The 21,683-nt window shown below is 39.3% G+C and overlaps 1 protein-coding gene across 24 annotated transcripts in view; it reads right to left on the bottom strand.

The window, feature by feature from the left end:
• Positions 1-21,683, bottom strand: part of RBFOX2 (RNA binding fox-1 homolog 2) — a 293,244-nt gene that overhangs the window by 35,783 nt on the left and 235,778 nt on the right. For 17 of the 24 annotated variants that reach the window (XR_011464154.1, XR_011464155.1, XM_070370177.1 and 14 more), the window contains 2 exons: positions 4,987-5,133; positions 2,537-2,590 (listed from right to left, as the gene is read on the bottom strand). Coding sequence is in view for 22 of the 24 variants with exons in the window: in XM_070370177.1 (XP_070226278.1) it covers positions 2,537-2,590; positions 4,987-5,133 (201 nt within the window). In the remaining 2 variants the exon portion in view is untranslated. The remainder of the gene's footprint in view (positions 1-2,536; positions 2,591-4,986; positions 5,134-21,683) is intronic. The other 7 variants (XM_070370178.1, XM_070370179.1, XM_070370166.1 and 4 more) reach the window with 1 other exon arrangement.

The raw sequence follows: 21,683 nt of genomic DNA, 5'->3' as shown, positions 1-21,683 counted from the left end.
TTTACAAAAACCAAAGTACTCATTACTTTATCTTAGGTGGATCCCGGAAGAGGCATCTAGGTTTTGACTCCAAAATAAATCTCTATTAATAAGCCTATTCCATAAAAGAACTGGGTAACAGTTAGGAAGGGCAAAGGATGAAGACAGGTTTTGTATCAGTGCTGGAAGGCAGGTGCAAGGCAATTCTAAATTTTGTTCTTTAACACATTTTCCAATCAGTACGTAGTCTGTCTACCCTTCAGTAGCCCAAAGACAAAGGGGCAGTGAGGACACAGCATAAGCTGAGAGAAGGAGCATATACTTTTAGATCCCCCAAAGAGAAAGGGAGGCTTGTGTCATTTTAAATGGAAACTACAGGGGAGAAGGAATTGAATTGGATACATTAAAAAATTTTTGGTAATAGGCAAATCCTTGAAGTCAGTGAAAGAAGCCTTAGAAAGATCAATTTCCTTTGCTTCACAAGAATTCAAATTATTTTCTTGGTAAGGAGCAAGTCCTCAATGCCTGATAGAATTTTATTGGGCTTCCGGCTGTTAGAGTCTAGCAAAGAGTATTTTAAGTGCATACACCTAAAACCAAAAACATTTAAACCACTGGTTTAGATAAACAATGTATGTGGTCAATAATCTTCACCTATTTATTTCACATTCATGTGCTTCTCATCTCTAAACCATCATCATTTTTCCACCTTGTATCTAAAAAGTTCACAAAAGATAACAGCAATCTATACAACAAAAGCATAGAAATCCACTGTGAGGCAATTACAAGTATAAATAATTTTACTGGTTACGGTTTGAACAGATTTCTCTTCAAAAATACTTACCAAGTTAAGTGCTGGAGAAAGTTCTGTATAGGCATATTAATCTTTAATCTTTTTTTGTTTTAACTGAAAACTAAAAGCTTAAGAATATAATGACCTCTTTAATAATTAACAAATAAATTATTATAGTCAGAATTAAACACTTACAGTGTTGATGCATTCTCTAAAGGAAGGGAATAATAATCATACATTTGTATTAGCACAGATGGGGGCAGAAAGTATTAATACATACAACTCTGTAGGTATGTTATCAGTTCCCAGAGTATGGTGAACTTGGAGTAAGAAACTGAAGACAGGCAAATATTAGCTCATTTATTTACTTCAGCTTTTCTCAAATTACATTCTTAAGAGATTAAATCATAGTGAAGGGCTATGTTCAAAGTTTAGCAGAGATGACCAAAGGAAAATTAATTTAAAAAATTGGTCTAACCTAGAAGTGCAAGTAGAATGAAATGTAACAAGGTTAATATTTATAAGCCTGGCCCACATCTGACTGTGTCTGTGGTGTATATTCCATTTGCTGAGGAGGAAGAAAAATTCTCAAATAAAACTTTATGAAATTCAGTTCATCAAATATTTTTTCACAACACCACGTTACCATTCCCTCATTTCTAAAAGCGCTGCTGCTTATTTTAGGGGACAGAATTCTAAATCATATGGATTGGGAATTTAAAACAGTAAATTATTAGGTAAATCACTATGCCCATTCTCACGTGAAACACTCCCAACTCATTTGTAACTGAACTAACATGACTCTCAGTCTCAAGTCTCAGTCTTGAAGCTTGCATCTGGGTATAACTTAAAGGAGGAAATCCACAGTGAATACCGGAATCTCTTCTCCTTGTGTTTAAGCTTTGTCAAAATTTCCCGAACAGAGACAGCAAGTCAACTGAATAACTGAAATATTAAATTTCTTCGAAGTATGTAATTTTGAAGTTCTATTTTTCAAAGCTGAATTGTTCCGGTAGAATTCTGACTAGAATTCTCAAAGAATTTAACTTTTTTTCTGTCATCTCTCTCTCTCATCCTTTATTATTTTTATTTTTCTGGCTGTGTCCACGGCATGTGGGATCTTAGTTCTCTGACCAGGGATGGAACCCATGCACCCTGCAGTAGAAGTGTGGACTTTTAACCACTGAACTGTCTGGAAGTCCCTCTCTTGTCCTTTAAAATAAGAAGCTTAGGCCAGATTTAAATCTGAGAAAGGACTGGTGTCTCTGGCAGACTTTCTTCCTCACAGCCACACTCTCCCCTCACACTTCTCACTTTTATCCCATCACTCTCCAATGTAAGATTTAGGAAAAAGCATGGACACTTGGTGGTTTCTGTTTGCTGCTAAGTCGCTTCAGTCATGTCCGACTCTGTGCGACCCCAGAGATGACAGCCCACCAGGCTCCCCCGTCCCGGGGATTCTCCAGGCAAGAACACTGGAGTGGGTTGCCATTTCCTTCTCCAATACGTGAAAAGTGAAAGTGAAGTCGATCAGTCGTGTCCGACTCTTAGCGACCCCATGGACTGCAGCCTACCAGGCTCCTCCTTCCATGGGATTTTCCAGGCAAGAGTACTGGAGTTGGGTGCCATTAGAGGTAATCTAATCAAGCTAGATTGCTGGGACACTTTTTGCAGGCTTAAAACAACAATTTAAGTTTTCTGACTACTCACTATTTTAAATAAAACTAAAAGAAACCAAGCACACAATGCTGAAATGGAGCTTACCTTAGAGCCACGTTCATTAAAGATTATTTCTACATCTAGGATTTTGCCAAACTGCTGCAGAGACAAAAGTAAAATAAAAGCATTTACTTATGGTCAGCTTTTTTTTCATATACTTTACTTTCTTCTGAAAAAAGAGGTGTTTTTTTCTTTTTTCCTTTACTTATTGGACCAATACCAGTTGATTTTTCCTCATCATTGAGCTGACAGTTCCTCAGATCCACTCACACCGCATCATCCACCTAAATACAGTGGACGCTGTTTCAGAAGACATTCACAGTGTCGCCCTCTTACATGCTTCTTCACATGGACAAACTGGAGGTTTTCCTACCTGCAACTCTAACTTTTGAAATGCTTGTTTTAAGAAGTAAATCCTAAGTAGAAAGATAAACTACCAAAGGCTGTTTTTCTTCCCTTTCTTTTTTTAAAAATTAATAAAAGTGAACCATGTTCACTGGAAAAAAATATAGATAAATTTAGATATATGTGCCCAGAAAATATAGATAAACAAAAAGGAAAAGGGGGCACAGAAATTAAGATCATCTTTAATCCCATCATCTTAACATTTTTAAAAAATATGTTTTATAATGTTTATTTTTGGCTGTGCTGGGTCTTCACTGCTTCGTGGGCTTTTCTTTAGTTGCGGAAAGAGGGGGCTATTCTCTAGTTGCAGTGGGTGGGCTCAGCAGTTGCGGCTCCTGGGCTCTAGAGCGGAGGTTCAACAACCGTGGCACTTAGCTGTCTTGTGGCATGTGGGATCTTCCAGGACCAGGGATCGAACCTGGGTCTCTTGCATTGGCAGGTGGACTCTTTATCACTGAGCTACCAGTAAAACCCCATCTTAACATTTTGGTATCATCTTCCCAGCCTTTCCTTAGGCATGTGTGTGTCTGTATAAAACTACAGACATCTGACACACTATACATATTGCTTTTATTACTTTCCTTAAACTTAGTACACTTTATAATATATTTATAAATCTGAGTAACTTTCCAAATCAATAAATATATATTTGTGTTATTTCTGTTTTCAAGCATACCAAACACTCATGGACATTATGAATGATTCTATTCATTTGCCACTTTCTGTGTGGCACGTGGGATATTAGTTCCTCAGCCAGGGACCAAACCTGTGCCCTCTGCAGTGGAAGCACAAGTCTTAAACACCAGACTACCAGGGAAGTCTCTCATCAGGAACATCTAAAATAATAACTGTATTTTGTGATTAGTTAAGTACTTCAACATTAGGAAAATCAAACAGAGCTAAAAGCACAAAACCTAAATATCTGTTGCTAGATAGCCAAATAGCTGAGGAGGGGCATATACAAACACAGTAATTATTTTGAGGAGAGGTATATATATAAGGTGACAAAACTATCTGTTTTAATCAATAACTGAATAAACTGAATGAGGGATGGGAAGGGAATGATACATTTTAAGAAATCACTGACAACTGGCGTAGGCCGATCTTCAGTGGAGACTATTTTTCTGCCTCAAGACAAAACACACTTCTGACAGAAGAGGAGGTACCCATTTTCACAGACCTCCAGAGACTACGGTTCCGCACCATCTCTGATAATGTGGCGGAGAACCCAATAACTCATACTCCTGCGAAGTTTCTTCTTAAATGTAACCTATATTTTTTATGTTGCCCCTTATATTTTCTGTTGCTCTTCTTTCTATAGAGCTGGAAAACAGCCGGCTACCATTTTCTGTCAAAAAGCTCTTTCAGTGCTTCAAGAATATCATTAAATCTCAACCCTGGCCTTGTATTTAGTATAGAAAACACTACCAGGAAGTCATCTGTAAGTGATAGAAATCTGCTCCAGCGTCTTGTCACCTTGAGGTGGCCACAGCCAAGACTTAGACAAGGGTATCTGCTTTTCTGACAAAGCACTCGACTACCACACAAATATTCAGGAAAAAAAAACCCAATCATTTCTTATTCCTAGTTTAAGTTTAAGAGTTTGATCAAATTAAAACAGGCAACAACACATTAGCCCAGAAAAAAATTAAGATTCTCAGCAGCCATTCACTTTTGAGTGATTTTGCGAGGAAGTAAAGAGCTGGAAGAACGTGTCAGGTAGCAAACTAACCCCGTATACACGATTTGAGATCACAGATATTATTTCATTTAATTCATTGCCCTTTGAAAGGCAGGAATTACTATCTGGTCCTGATTTTAGCACCTGAAGTCCCACGTCCCAAGAAATCCCTCAGTCGCAGGCAAACTTGGTTCTGTGGTCACCTTACGTATGTGAGAACTTGCAAGGCTAATGTCCAGAACAGGCCGGGTGATGGGAATGTTTCTAAAGGCTGACGAAAATACTGATTGAGCTTACAATCCTCGGTGTATTTGGAGTTTCACCCGGAAGTATCAATACTAATGACGAATTATACATCAGCAGGTTACATTTTCACTGAAAAGCCAATAAAAGGACTTCAGAGACTTACCCCAAACATCTGCCGGAGGTCAGGGTCCCGGAAGCGGAAAGGAATATTAGAGACATGCAGTCGTTTAGGGGTAGATTTACTCTCTGAATTTTCACTACTTTGTGTCTGTGACTGCTGGCCGTCTGTCTGTGCACCTCCTTCTGTCTGCTAAGCAAAGAAATAAACAACATTAAGGAAAAAATAAATACAATTATTTCACAGGAATTGAAATGCAAAGCTGCATTTATAAAGTCTGTTGACCTTATAAAATAAGGTCCTTTCCCATCCCGATCATTTCCAGTGTGTCTTTAAGCAAAAATAACTGTTGCCCCTTCAAAGAGGGAAAAAAACAAACAAAACAAAACAAAACACAAACATGTTATCTGTGTTTAAAATGCTATAGTCTACCAAAAAATTTAGGTTCTTGCATATTTACAGTATGTTAGTAAAAAGGGAGACAGAAGAAAAACAAAATGACTTGAAATATCACATGAAAATACATTAGGAGAACAAGATATAAGAAGAGTACATTGTTCCTAGACTCTGCATCACTGACTCAATGGACATGAGTTTGAGCAAACTCTGGGAGATGGTGAAGGACAGGGAAGCCTGGCATGCTGCAATCCATGGGGTCGAAGAGTCAGACATGACTGAATGACTCAACAACATTTTGAAAATAAAGAGTCTGTTATGAAGATTCTAGCATTTCTGGTTCATCATTTCAGGACGTAAGGGAACATTTTTATATTTCATTCCCTCTAGTAGTTTCAGAGTTTATGGCTACTAGGTTACCAACGTACTCTAATATTATTTATTAAGAAGAGATACCTAGTGACCAAGGCCGTTCTTCTTGAAAACTGAAGAAGCTTCTTAATATGCAACCAACCTGTACTTCCCAATTTATGCACTTACTGCTATTTTAGTAGAGGGAACATTCCTTCTGTAGCTCAGAGCAAAGCTGCATTTATAAAGTCTGTTGGGAAAGGCCTGAAGGGACCCTGATGAATCTATTACACACAAATATGTGCTAGGTTTGTATCTATCAGCAGTGAAAGAACAAGGTGAGTCTGGGTATGCATTTTTGTTTAATTTTTTATGGGTTAATCAATGATTAACAATGTTGTGTTAGTTTCAGTTGTACAGCAAAGTAATTCAGTTATATATATACATGTATCTATTCTCCAAATTCTTTTCCCATTTAGGTTGTTACATAATACTGTGTTGAGTTCCCTGCGCTGTACAGTAGGTCCTTGATGGTAATCCATTTTAAATACAACAGTGTGCACATGTCAATCCTAAACTCGTTATGGGTGTGCATTTTTAATCTTGAATCTCTTTTAATGTCTTCAGTTCAGTTCAGTTGCTCAGTCGTGTCTGACTCTTTGCGGCCCCATGAATCGCAGCACACCAAGGCCTCCCTGTCCATCACCAACTCCCGGAGTTTACCCAAACTCATGTCCATTGAGTCGGTGATGCCATCCAGCCATCTCATCCTCTGTCGTCCCCTTCTCCTCCTGCCCCCAATCCCTCCCAGCATCAGGGTCTTTTCCAATGAGTCAGCTCTTCACATGAGGTGGCCAAAGTATTGGAGTTTCAGCTTCAGCATCAGTCCTTCCAATGAACACCCAGGACTGATCTCCTTTAGGATGGACTGGTTGGATCTCCTTGCTGTTCAAGGGACTCTCAAGAGTCTTCTCCAACACCACAGTTCAAAAGCATCAATTCTTAGGCCCTCAGCTTTCTTCACAGTCCAACTCTCACATCCATACATGACTACTGGAAAAACCACACCCTTGACTAAACGGACCTCTGCCGGCAAAGTAATGTCTCTGCTTTTGAATATGCTATCTAGGTTGGTCATAACTTTTCTTCCAAGGAGTAAACGTCTTTTAATTTCATGGCCACAATGACCATCTGCAGTGATTCTGGAGCCCCCCAAAATAAAGCGTGACACTGTTTCCCTATCTATTTCCCATGAAGTGATGGGACCAGATGCTATGATCTTAGTTTTCTGAATGTTGAGCTTTAAGCCAACTTTTTCACTCTCCACTTTCATTTTCATCAAGAGGCTTTTCAGTTCCTCTTCACTTTCTGCCATAAGGGTGGTGTCATCTGCATATCTGAGGTTACTGATAGTTCTCCCGGCAATCTTGATTCCAGCTTGTAGGCATGTGTTAATTTAATTCCTTTTCAATAAATCCTCAAAAAAAATGCTATGCTGAGAAATACTTTTGACAAATATTTAACCAGTGTGATATACTTCAGGCATTCAAATAACATTTACTCTGAAGTATTAATCTGACAATTCAAGAACCTTATGTTTTTACTATTCCCTATGAAGTGCATGCCAAACTGGATGGCTCGCTGAGATAATTTAGTCAACATATTTTTTAAAACAGGAGAGGAATTTGCTGTTCTTATTATCTCAATTGAAAGAGCACTGAGAAACTCCAGCAGATTCTGGGTGACACGGAATGGATTCCCCTCCTCTACTTTAACCTAGTGTTCAGCTAAAAGAAACTAACCAGAGATGTTACTGCTGGCTCAGAGATGTTTGCAACCATCTTGAAGTTTGAGACTTTATAAAGGATAATCAGGAATGTACTCCAAATGAACACCAGCTTTTCAAGTGTCAATCTAAGGGATGGCAGCTTTTATCTCCTATTCAGGCCTTGCAGATGGCTTCACTGTGCCATGATTCACATGGTACAAAAATAGCAGAAAAGGGAAGAGCTGTATACAAAGCCATGTTCTGCCAAAGTACAAGGTTTTTAGTCCTCAATCTGGGCACAGTGCAGACTAAACAAAACACGCTCCACTCAAAGATGAAACTCACTTAGTTACTAAAACATCATCATGGATGCCAAAGCAACTAGCACAAGCATCAATTACAACTGAGGCTCATTTGAGCATCTGCCAACTTGCCTCTCACATCTCACAGCTGGATCACATAAAACTCTTTCTTTAGCCAGTCCACCAGATCTGAACTGCAGGTGAATGACTCTGAGCAAAGTAAAAAAAGGCTGATTCTCACTTCAAACCACAGTTCTATAATTTATATACGCAGTCCATGTGGTCTGTAAAAGAGTATGTAAGGTGGTGGGATAAATGAAAACTAATCATTACTTCCAAGTATGTTGCCTGAGGTACTTATTTGTTGTTCTTGACAATTTTTTTTTTAACAGTCCTGAAGATACAACTTATGAACAAGAAGCCAGATTGGTTAATTTTCCAGCCTTGTGGTAAGCACCTAACATTATTCAAAGGTATGAAATCTTTAATTCTCAGAAAACGTGGCAAGTAGAAAAAGTAAACCCATTATTATTTCCAAAATTCTTAAGCCATCTGATTTCAAATACATTTACAAATGAAAGTTTAACATATCTAGCTACAAATACATAAACCATAAGCATACAGCTGCATGGGTTTTCACAAAGAAAATACACTCATGTAACAGCATCACTGCAAACAAAGCTAGTGGAGGTGATGGAATTCCAGTTGAGCTATTTCAAATCCTGAAAGATGATGCTGTGAAAGTGCTGCACTGAATATGGCAGCAAATTTGGGAAACTCAGCAATGGCCACAGGACTGGAAAAGGTTAGTTTTCATTCCAATCCCAAAAAATGCTCAAACTACTGCACAATTGCACTCATCTCATACGCTAGCAAAGTAATGCTTAAAATTCTCCAAGCCAGGTTTCAGCAATATGTGAATTATGAAATCCTAGATGTTCAAGCAGATTTTAGAAAAAGCAGAGGAACCAGAGATCAAACTGCTAATATCCGCTGGATCATCAAAAAAGCAAGAGAATTCCAGAAAAGCATCTATTTCTGCTTTATTGACTATGCCAAAGCCTTTGACTGTGTGGATCACAAGAAACTGTGGAAAATTCTGAAAGAGATGGGAATACCAGATCACCTGACCTGCCTCTTGAGAAACCTATATGCAGGTCAGGAAGCAACAGTTAGAAATGGACATGGAACAAAAGACTAGTTCCAAACAGGAAAAGGAGTACGTCAAGGCTATATACTGTCACCCTGCTTATTTAATGGGCTGGAAGAAGCACAAGCTGGAATCAAGACTGCTGGGAGAAATATCAATAACCTCAGGAATGCAGATAGATACCACCCTCATAGCAGAAAGCAAAGAGGAACTAAAGAGCCTCTTGATGAAAGTGAAAGAGGAGAGTGAAAAAGTTGGCTTAAAGCTCAACATTCAGAAAACGAAGATCACAGCATCTGGTCCCATCACTTCATGGCAAATAGATGGGGAAACAGTGGAAACAGTGTCAGACTTAATTTTTTGGGGCTCCAAAATCACTGCAGATGGTGACTGCAGCCATGAAATTAAAAGACGCTTACTCCTTGGAAGGAAAGTTATGACCAACCTAGATAGTATATTGAAAAGCAGAGATATTACTTTGCCAACAAAGGTCCGTCTATTCAAGGCTATGGTTTTTCCAGTGGTCATGTTTGGATGAGAGAGTTGGACTGTAAAGAAAGTTGAGTGCTGAAGAATTGATGCTTTTGAACTGTGGTGTTGGAGAAGACTCTTGAGAGTCCCTTGGACTGCAAGGAGATCCAACCAGTCCATCCTAAAGGAGATCAGCCCTGGGATTTCTTGGAAGGACTGATGCTAAAGCTGAAACTCCAGTACTTTGGCCACCTCATGCAAAGAGTTGACTCATTGGAAAAGACTCTGATGCTGGGAGGGATTGGGGGCAGGAGGAGAAGGGGACGACAGAGGATGAGATGGCTGGATGGCATCACCGACTCAATGGACATGAGTTTGGGTAAACTCCGGGAGTTGGTGATGGACAGGGAGGCCTGGTGTGCTGCAGTCCATGGGGTTGCAAAGAGTTGGACATAACTGAGAGACTGAACTGAGCTGAACCATCAAATTAGGTCAAGCCACAGAACTCCAGAAGCACCCAAGGGCCCCACTCTAGTCCCCACTCCCCTGCCAAAGGATCACCACTATTCTGACTTCTAACTCCACAAATTAGTTCTGTTGTTTTTGATCTTACAAAATAAAGTTAAAAAAAAAAAAAAGGAATGACACTGTATGTGCTTTTTTGTGTCTGGCTTCTTTTACACATTGTAACACATGCACTGTTGTACATTTTATAAACATACAGAATTTGTATCTGAGTGGCTTCCAGTTTTTAGCTATTATGGATAATGTTCCTATAAATAGTCTTATTATACGTCTTTGCATGCATAGGAGCAGGCACTTCTGTTGGATGAAGATATCTAAGATTGGATTTGCTAGGTCAAGGATATATCTCAATTCAGCCTTCAAAGTTACTGTCAGTTTTGCAAAGTGGCTGCATTAACTTCCACTCCATCAATGGTGTATGCCACTTCTAGCTGTTCTTAGTAACTTTGCCTCATTGTAACTATTCGGGTGGGAGGTATGGCATCCTACTGTGGCTTTCACTTGCTTTCTTCTCTTTCAGCCTCAGATCTTTTCTTCTCTCCACTTCTATATTTTTGAATTTTGTTGAAAAATGAGAATTCCCTGTAAAACAATAGCTATTTAAAAAAAAAAAACAGCAAAGAGATACTTTTTGGCTAAGATATTAGCAACCACCTTGATGAGTCTGAGGAATAGAAAGTCTAAGTAATGGAGCAAGGACTTGAATACAAGCAGCCTGATGTTCCTAATCACTACATTATACTGTGCTTCACATGTATTATTTTCTTCAAATCTCACAGCAGTCAATCAGGCAGGTACTGGTGGTGTTGTTTAGTTGCTGAGTTGTGTCTGACTCTTTCCAGACCCCATGGACTGCGGCCCACAAGTCTCCTCTGTCCATGGGATTTCCCAGACAAGAATACTGGAGTGGGTAGCCATTTCCTTCTCCAGGGGATCTTCCCAACCCAGGGGTCGATCTACATTGGCAGGCAGATTCTTTACCACTGAGCCACCTAGGAAGCCCATCAAGTACTATTACTGTCCTCCAACTGACAGAAACTGAGGCATGGTGAAGTTAAATTTATTGCCCAAGGTCACAGATTAAGTAGCAGTGTAGGAAGTCAAAACTAGGCAGTCCAATTTCATATGCTAAACCACCCTTTTTAGTACTGCACCCACGCTCACTTTTTTTCTCATTAGATTGGAGAACATGCTCCACTTTCTCAGGAACCCCACTTGAAGGAGCAAGGTTTCTCCTGGAGTGGAGGCAGGCATGAGGTTATGGGCCAGGGAAAGCTATTCAAGAGGTGATGTGACTTGAGGGAACAGGAGCAGGTCAGACCATGAAGGGAAGGAAAGAAACAAGCAAAGGCACACTGACATTTATGAAGGAAAAAAGTCAGAGAACTACTAAACTGACACTCAAGGGGGCTGAAAAGATTTCTGTACATAGTGGAAATAGAAAAGTGAAATATACATTGAATATAGTTAAATGAGATACTTCCCATTTGTCATTCTCAACTTTACTTCGCTATAGATTACTAATTGTTGAAATACACAAATCAGAGCAAAAGTAAAGTTTTAAAGCTGTATCTTTATAAAAAGTGAACAGTTAAACTGTTCTGAGAAAAATCTCAGTCAATGCAGTGCTGTTTTGCTTTATTTTCTATTATTAGCTTCTGAGCAACTTTACTAACTATATAAATAATCTTCCAAGGTTCTGTTTCTCCCTTCTGTTTTCTGATCTAATTGATTCACAGGGCAGAGGATGCAATAATGGAAAAGGCTGGAGTCCGTGGACTGTTTACAGTGAGGCCTGACAGTGGTCCTGATGGATGTCATCATGTGACTAAAAGCCTATATATCCACTCTCCAGACATCCTGGCCTCCTCCCCAGCAAGGGCCACTCTACTTGAGGGCAAGCCAAGGGCACCTGACACTGAAGAACAAATCAGATTTTTAAAGCCTCATTCAAGAAATGAGGACTAAAAAAGTTTTAAATAAACTTTAAAAATTCTTATAACTAGAAAATGGATTTACCTTTCTGACTCGCCTATGAAACAATTGAAATATATTGTAACTATTTATACATTGTGAACAAATGTTCTATTATGGACTGAGAAAGAACCCTGGAGAATACAAGATGAAGTAGGACTTTCTAAGTCTGCTTTTGAACTGTGGTGTTGGAGAAGACTCTTGAGAGTCCCTTGGACTGCAAGGAGATCAACCAGTCCATCCTAAAGGAGATCAGTTCTGGGTGTTCATTGGAAGGACTGATGTTGAAGCTGAAACTCTAGTACTTTGGCCACCTGATATGAAGAGCTGACTCATTTGAAAAGACCCTGATGCTGGGAAAGATTGAGGGCAAGAGGAGAAGGGGAGGACAGAGGATGAGATGGCTGATTGGATGGCATCACTGACTTAATGGACATGAGTTTGGTTTAACTCTGGGAGTTGGTGATGGACAGGGAGGCCTGGTGTGCTACAGTTCATGGGGTTGCAAAGTGTCAGACACGACTGAGCAACTGAACTGAACTGAACTGATCACATACTATATAATATGAGATACTAAGGAATCTCTTGATTAATTCAGGAATAATATTTTGATTTATGGATTATCTATTTTCTTCAATTTTTATAATGTCTTCATTTCTTATTTTCACCTCTGTGAGGATGAAGGGGAAGAAAAAGAAAAGAGGACATTCAATTTAGCAAAGTTTCTTGAGAATCTGATTCATGTCCGAACCATCCCAGTTTAATGACAGTTTGAGTACAGAATTCTAGGTAGGAAAAAAAAAATCCTTTGGAACTTTTTAAATAAGTTAAAAAAATGTTAAATAATTAATTTATTTTTGGCTATGCTAGGTCTTCGTTGCTGTGCATGGGGTTTCTCTGGCTGTGGTTTTGGCTTCTCACTGGTGGCTTCTCTTGTGGAGCATGAGCTCCAGGGTGTGTGGGCTTCAGTAGTTGTGGTGCTCGGGCTTAGTGGCCCCGAGGCACGTGGAACCTCCAGACGAGGGATAGAACCTGTGTTCCCTGCAATGGCAGGCAGATTCTTAACCCCTGGAACACCAGGGAAGCCCACCCTCCTTCAGAACTCTGAAGGTAACTCTCAACTGCAGCCCAGCTTCCAGTGCTGATGTTGAGAAATCTGGACACTGTGACTCTATCTCCTTGACTGTGACTTTTCCTACTCTCCCTCTCTGGTTTGTATACTAACCAAATATATCCAGTGCTCTTAAAATTTCACTGTGATGTGCCTTAATGTGGGTTTATTTCAGTCTATTTTTCTGAGGTCTCTTTTAAGGTGGAAATTAAGATCTCTCAGTCCTGGACCTTTTTTTGAATTACTTTGCTGATGATTCCCACTCTACATCATTTTGTCTTTCTGAAACCTGTATTATTAGACATTGGATCTTCTGAACTGATCCGCCAATTTTCTTATTTCTTGTATTTTTCCATCTCTGTCTTTGGCTCTATTTTCTGGGATACAGGTCCTTAATCCCTCATCTGAAAACTTTGAGTACATATGTATATCAGAATTCAGAATTTTTAGAAAGGCAATAATGATTTAAACCCATATATAACATTATCAATGAGACATGAGGCAGTGGTATTTCCGTAGCAAAATGTAACCATATTCACATAAATGTGATAAAGACTGTACGTAAAGTTGTGTGCTTTACTGTAATCTTTTTTTGATTTTCAGGACTTCACAGATTTTAGAATTGTGGATAAGAGACCAGAGACTTCTATATCTTCTATCTCATCTTTCAAAGCTCCAATAAAGTTTCTTTATTTTGTTACCATGCTTTTAATTTCAAGGGCATGTTCCTCTTCTCTGAATCTCCCATTCCCCAACTTCCTTTTTAAAATTATATTTATTTATTGGGTCTTTGTTGAGGTGTGCAGGCTCTAGAGTGTGGACTCCGTAGCTGGGATGCACACACTCAGCCGCAGTACGTGGGATCCAGCTTCCTGGTGGGGACTGAACCAGGGCCCCTGCACTGGGAATCTTAACCACTGGGCTGCCAGGGAAGTCCCCCACCCCTTTTAAACTAGCATTTCATTCTTGTTTAGTGAATGCATATCTTCCCTTATTTCTCTGAGGATATCAATTATTGTTTTGATGGTTTTTGAGGAGAAAGGGGATTCTTTTTCTTCCAAATTTCTCTTTTTTGTTTTTATTCGCTGTCTTCCATGGTGAGGTTTTCCCCATGTATCTAGTAATCTTTGGCTGTCTTGTTTATAATTAAGAGCTGAAGGAAGAAAGGTAGTTAATAAACTAATTAGAAGTTCTGAGTAGGTGGGATGGAGGGGCTTGATGACTTTGTGCTTCATTCTAGGTTCAGTTAGGTAAGCAATTTTTTGAGAAACCCCTTGATTTGTACATCTTTAGGTCTTTCCTCCTGAGTTAGGTTTTCCAGAGAAGAGTTTTCCAATTCTTCTAACTAGAGTCATGTTTCTGAAACTCAAATTTTTGTAGTATAAACTGAATCACTTGTCAACTTTCCCCCACTACTGGCCTAGTGATAAATTCATTTTGGGCTTGTTCAGTTAGTTGCTAATTGGCCATCTGCTTTCTAGCTTCCAAAATTATTAATTCTCCTGTTCTTAGTTTTTATATTTCTGAAAACACAGACACAAACACCATTTACGGCAGTTTTGGAAGAAGCAATTAGATGGATGTATTCAAAAGTAACCTGAAATTAATAAGTGTTTTTAATAAAATCTTGTAATATGGTATGTACATATTTTATTGAAGGCAGCAAAATAGGGCAACACAGCCTATATTTGCTTTGAGCTGACTCCTATACAATACTTTGGGAAACATGGATTGCTTTAGAAAATAATCTTAGTATTTCAAAAAGGAAGAGCCTTATTACAGCCCTTCTCCAATGAAAGGCTGAGGCAGAATGAAGGCCTCAGAGACGAGACACTGTTATCAGCTAATAGCAAATCTATAAACACAAGATATTTTCCTTTCTCTGTTCTTTACACCAAAGAACTAAGAACTACTTCAGATATAAGCTGAGGATGATTAAAACATTTTGAGATGGCACTTCCCTGGTGGTTCAGTGGTTACGATTTCGCCTTCTAATGAATGGGATGCAAGTTTGATCCCTGGTAGGGGAGCTAAGATCCCTCAAGCCTCCTGGCCAAAACCAAAACATAAAACAGAAACAATATTGTAACAAATTCAACAAAGACTTTAAAAAGGTTCACATAAAAAAAAAATCTTTAAAAACAAAATACTGTGGGATAAGGAGACATGACAACTTACTGCAATGTGGGATCCCAGACTGGATTCAGAACAGAAAACTGGTGATTAAATAAGATCTATATTTTACCTAAAAATATTGTACCAATGTTTCTTATTGTATGATTTTGAAAACTGTACTGTACCTATGGAAGATATCAGGGGAAGTTAGGTGAACAGTATGCAGAAACTTTCCGTACTGTTTTTACAACTTTAAGTCTAAAATTATTTCAAAACAGAATTTTTTAAAAAAGAAAAATAGATTTTTGGTTTGTCAGATTCTAAACCCTACAAAATATTAGAACATGGCAAAGAATGTTTTGTTGGTTTAATGATTATTGTTGCTGTTCAGTGGCTAAGTCATGTCTGACTCTTTGAGACCCCATGGACGCAGCACATCAAGCTTCCCTGTTCTGCACTCTCTCCCAGAGTTTACTCAAACTCAAGTCCATTGAATCGGTGATGCCATCCAACCTCAACCTCTGGCGTCCCCTTCTCCTTCCACCTTCAATCTTTCCCAGCATCAGGGTCTTTCCCAATGAATCAGTTCTTCGCATCAGGTAGCCAAAGTACTGGAGTTTCAGCTTCAGCATCAGACCTTCCAGTGAATATTCAGGACTAATTTCCTTTAAGATGGACTGGCTGGATCTCCTTGCTGTTCAAGGGACTCTCAAGAGTCTTCTCCAACATCACAGTTCAAAAGCATCAATTCTTCTGTGCTCAGCTTTCTTTATAGTCCAACTCTCACATCCATACAGGACCACTGGAAAAACCATAGCTTTGGCTAGACGGACCTTTATTCGCAAAGTAGTGTCTCTGCTTTTTAATATGCTGTCTAGGTTGGTCATAACTTTCCTTCCAAGGAGTAAGCGTCTTTTAATTTCATGGCTGCAGTCACCATGAAATTAAAGATTTTGGAGCCCCCAAAAATAAAGTCTGTCACTGTTTCCATTGTCCCTATCTATTTACCATGAAGTGATGGGACTGGATGCCATCTTAGTTTTCTGAATGTTGAGCTTTAAGCCAACTTTCCCACTCTCCTCTTTCACTTTCATCAGAGGCTCTTTAGTTCTTCTTCGCTTTCTGCCTAAGTGTGGTGTCATCTGCATATCTGAGGTTACTGATATTTCTCCCAGCAATCTTGATTCCAGCTTGTGCTTCATCCAGTCTGGCATTTCTCATGATGTACTCTGCATTTAAGTTAAACAAGCAGGGTGTTCTCTTGACAAGTTAAATAACCAGCATATTCTCTTGACAAAACCCTGTTAGCCTTTGACCTGCTTCATTTTGTACTCCAAGGCCAAGTCCTTATTTTTCTGGGCATCTCTTGACTTTCTACTTTTTCATTCCAATCCCCTATGATGAAAAAGACATTATTTTTGGTGTTAGTTCTAAAAGGTCTTGTAGGTCTTCATAGAACCGGTCAACTTCAGCTTCTTTGGCAGCAGTGGTTGGGGCACAGACTTGGATTACTGCGATGTTGAATGCAAACAAACTGAGATCATTCTGTCATTTTTGAGACTGCACCCAAGTACTGCATTTCAGAGTCTTCTGTTGACTATGAGGGCTACTCCATTTCTTCTAAGGAATTCTTGCCCACAATAGTAGATATAACGGTCACCTGAATTACATTCACCCATTCCCATCCATTTTAGTTTACAGATTCCTAAGATGTCAATGTTCAGTCTTGTCATCTCCGGCTTGACTACGTCCAATTTACCTCGATTCATGAACCTAATATTCCAGATTCCTATGAAATTTTGTTTTTTACAAAACTTTACAAGACTTTACTTTCACCACCAAATACATCCAAAATTGAGCATCATTTCCGCCTTGGCCTAACTGCTTCATTCTTTCTGGTGTGCTCAGTCCCTCAGTCGTGTCCAACTCTTTGCGACCCTACAGACGATAGCCCACCAGGTTCCTCTGTCCATAAGAATTCTGGAGTGGGTTGCCATTTCCTCCTCCAGGGGATCTTCCCAACCCAGGGATTGAACCTGTGTCTCCTGCGGCTCCTGCATTCCCAGTTGGATTCTTTACCGCTGAGCCTGCGGAAAAGTCCTATTCGTTCTCTCTAGAACTCTCAGTAATTACCTTTGCTGTTGCCCAGTAGCATACTGGACACCTTCTGACCTGGGGGGCTCATCTTCCGGTGTTGTATCTTTTTGCATTTTCATACTGTTCATGGGGTTCTCCAGGCAAGAACACTGGTGTGGGTTGCCGTTTCCTCCTCCTGTGGACCACATTTTGTCAGAACTCTTCACTGTGATGCCTTCATCTTGGGTGACCCTGCATGGGCTCATGCCTTCATTAAGTTACACAAGCCCCTTCTGCCACCACAAGGCTGTGATCCATGACGGGGTGAATCTTGTTAACAGCTTAAAATGTACACAAGAGTGAAATGAAATTAATTTTTCTATATCATACTATTTCTGTTCTGAACCATTCAAATTTGTATTAAATAAGATGGTGATACATTTTAAATCTGAGCAAACCTAATTGAAAGGTCACTGCCCAAAACAGCTTTAATCACATCTAAAGGATACATGTGTGTGTATGTACATACTTCAAAAATTATATAGAAAGACTTCCCAAAAGGTAGATTAACACTTCTGCAGGATGCTAACTGGTATTTTGTAGAAAATGAGTTTCATGGTCAAACAAATTTGGGAAATACTGGACTAATAAAGTTAAAAGGTTTCCTGTGAATTTTGAATAGAGAAAACTCACCGTTCTCCCTAAACCTATATATATTACTCATTCATTCATTTTACAGGAGGCAAGCTATAGAATTCACTTTCAAACATACCTCTTTTATCAGAATGACCTTTAGAGCACTGGTTCCCCAGAGTATGAAGGTAAACAATGGCAAAAGAGAAAAGACATGTATAACTGGATAGCCTATTAATCTGTATTAAGTCAAGAACTGCCTATAATTCCTTCTTTGAAATAATTACATACTAATAGAATTATAGCTAATATTTATTAAAGATTTATTATGTGCCAGGTATTTCACAAAGTATTTGCTATTCATTTTCTCATTTATTGTTAAAAACAACTCTATGAGTCAGAACTAGTATCACCAGTTTTACAGGTGAGGAAAATGAGCATGAGTTGTCATTCTCTCACGGTTACAATTTAGCAAATGGAAAGGGCTGGGAGCTAACCCTAACTCAATCTGGTTTCCAAGCTTGAGCTCCCTCACCAAATATGATATAATAAAAAGTTGTTTCAAGATTGCCTTAAAATAAATTCAGTTTCTCCTAATAATATTTTAGAAAGTTGGCTGGGATACTTTTCATTATGTCATCTTGCACAGCCTTAAAGGAAAATTAGGTAGTAAAATCCATGTTGACCTATCAACCAGACTTGGTAGCATTTAAGATTTATAACATTTTTATAAATGTTTATAATGGAATACATATTGGGTTAAAACTGGTAGAATTATATCTTATGAATTCCTTCTTAAAGAGTAAAAATCTCCTAACATGATAGAATATCTTTCTAAAAAGTGAAATCTTGGCTTATATACTTAGTTACCAACAATCAGGGTAATTTCATAATGCTAGAATAACATATCAAGAACACCTGTGCACATAAAATTATTTACCCAATGCAACACCAAACACAATTTTAAGGGCATAAAAAATTGGATTTACATCTATGTAGAGCAATTCCTTGAGTTAAAATACATATAGATTTAGTTATTTTAAAGATTAATGCTTAAGTATTTCTTCTGTGTATTTGAAAGTTGCTATAAGTCAAATTCTGAGAATCTGGTCTTGTTTGGGCATTTGGATGTAAGCTAACATTTCCCCAAAAAACTAGTAACTCAAGTTTCTTCAGAAAATATCTAATTCTATTTTATCGGTGGATCAAAGTGTTATAAACCACAGCAAATCATGTATTTTTTTAAAACCAGGAGTCAGAATTATGTAAGAATTATTATGGAGAAATAGCAGAAACAATAACCTCAATTTCTAAAAGCTTTATATTTAACTGAATGATTCTTTTATATTTCAGAATGAAAGAAATCTCTAAGTACATTCTCATTGGAGTTTTCGCATTTAAAGTTGAAGAACAAATGGAAGCTAAGAAGACAAGAGGGCTTCCCAGGTGGCTCCACGGGAAAGAATCCACCTGCCAATATAGGAGACTCAGGAGATGTGGGTTTGATCCCTAGGTCGAGACGATCCCCTGGAATAGGAAATGGCAACCCATTCCAGTATTCTTGTCTGGAAAACTCTATGGACAGAGGAACTTGGTGGGCTACAGTTCACGGGGTCACAAAGTGTTGGCAATGATTGAGCGTCTGAGCATGAATACATAAGAAAAAAGCTAAGTCATTTCAGTCGTGTCCGACTCTGTGCGACCCCGGCAACCCACTAGGCTCCCCCGTCCCTGGGATTCTCCAGGCAAGAACACTGGAGTGGGTTGCCATTTCCTTCTCCAATGTATAAAAGTGAAAAGTGAAAGTGAAGTCGCTCAGTCTTGCCCGACTCTTAGCGACCCCATGGACTGCAGTCCACCAGGCTCCTCCGTCCATGGGATTTTCCAGGCAAGAGTACTGGAGTGGGGGTGCCATTGCCTTCTTCGACATAAGAAGTATAGAGGTTTTTTATTTTCTATAATTTACATGGGGAAGCAAAAAAAAAAAAAAAAAAAAAAAGGCCTTGACTTAAAGCATTTTTCCTGAGTCGCAGCTCTGCTAAGAGCCAGCAGCAATCTTGTTGAAGTCACTTAAAATTGCTGGTTTCTGCTGTAAAAGGAAGGCATGAGATGATTTCTAAAATCCATTTGAGCTTTAAAATCCAGTGATTCTAATGAGTTTACTGACTTCAAAAGACAGTACAAAATATTTATGGAAAATGCACACCCCCTGTAAACAGGTTAAGAAAAACCATGACACTGAATTAATCATCGGTGCTTCTTCAGCCTGACCCTAAGGCACAGTGGAGCAATAAGGGCCCATAGAGTGGAGCAGGAGCAGTACTGTTCCCAGAACACTTTAGCTCTAGTTTCTGTTTTTGAGGGCTTCCCTTGTGGCTCAGCTGGTAAAGAATCCGCTTGCAATGTGGGAGACCTGGGCTCAATCTCCGGGTTGGGAAGATCCCCTGGAGAAGGGAAAGGCTACCCACTTCAGCATCCTGGCCTGGAGAATTCCATGGATTGTGTAGGACATGGGGTCGCAAAGAGTTGGACACGACTGAGCGACTTTCACTTCACTTCTGTTTTTGAGGGGTGGGGTGGGTAATAATAACCAATAATTAGTAAGTAAATAAATGAAGGCATGCAAAGGAGAAAAAGCAATAATCTTAACAATATTAACAATTTCCTGAAAGGGTGTCCTGAGTCTTACATGAATCAAAGGGCAATTTTTTCTACTGAAAAACATGCCTGCCTGCCTCTGAGTGTGGTTTTCTGTAGCAACTTTTACATTTCAGGCCAGGCTATGGTTTCCTCACTAACCCAGCTGTGAACCTGTCCAGCTGCTCACGGGCATCAACACTCCCAAGCTGCAGTGTGTAAGTGATGCCTTTTAAGGGTCAATCGGTAACAAGTGTGGGTAATTTGAATAGGCTCATCATCCTCTACTTTTTTTTTTATTTTGGGGAAAAATCAGGACCTCTCCTGGAAAAGTGGATGACTGCACAAGTGAATCCCCTGTTGACCAAGACCTCTAATTCTAGCCTGGAGATGGAAGATGCTAATGATCATACTTACATGGCAGGTCAAAGGTAATATGGCCCAACAATACACAACGTGAGTAAGGACCGGGCCCTATTTTTACCGTTATATTCCAGAAGTCGTCCTTTGGGGAAATGGACCCACTGTTCAGGGTTATAGCTGCTAGGCTACATTTGAGTGGATTATTAATCCACAAGGCATCTTCAAGTAAGGGTTAGTGGGTAATTCCAAGTGAGGATGATTAGACTGATCTTCTGACAGAAGAAAATACAAGAAAATCTGGCTTCAACTCCAGAGAAAGGGTGTACAAAAAAGAGAAGAAATTGAGGAGGATGAACAATATGGGGTCTGAGTCATCTTTACTTGGAGGTGTGCTCAAAGACCCACCAATGAGGAGGGCTGTAAAACCTACAGTGCACTATGACACAGTAAGGCAGGCCACTCAACTAGCCCTCACATCTCTGCTCTAAAGCCACCAGCAACTTATTTGGAATGTTGTTACTGACTGGTGTGTACTCTGCTTTAGAAGCTTCTTTTTTTTCCCCCCATTCAGAAATCATTTACTAAATGTCTGTTATATGCCATTGGGAGTAATAAGAAGAGGGACTAATAGTTCCTGCCCTCAACAGGTTGCAATAGGTTGGTTGCAATAAGTTGCAATAGGTTGGAAGAATGTGTACCCAAATATAAATCTCGTATCTGAAGATCACTCACCAAAGTTCATCTATTTCAAATACTTTGGTTATTTATTCCTGCTGGCATTTGGAAAAATATCTAAACATACAGGAACTGAGAACCTTTCTTCTCTGCAGGCAGGCTCAGTGATAATCAAGCCTCTGTAGACCCAGGTGG

This window comes from Bos mutus, chromosome 5, assembly GCF_027580195.1.
Source record: "Bos mutus isolate GX-2022 chromosome 5, NWIPB_WYAK_1.1, whole genome shotgun sequence".
In the NCBI taxonomy this organism is placed as follows: domain Eukaryota; kingdom Metazoa; phylum Chordata; class Mammalia; order Artiodactyla; family Bovidae; genus Bos; species Bos mutus.
The sequence above is the reverse complement of the archived record's forward strand: the minus strand, read 5'-3'. Positions and strand labels throughout refer to the sequence as shown.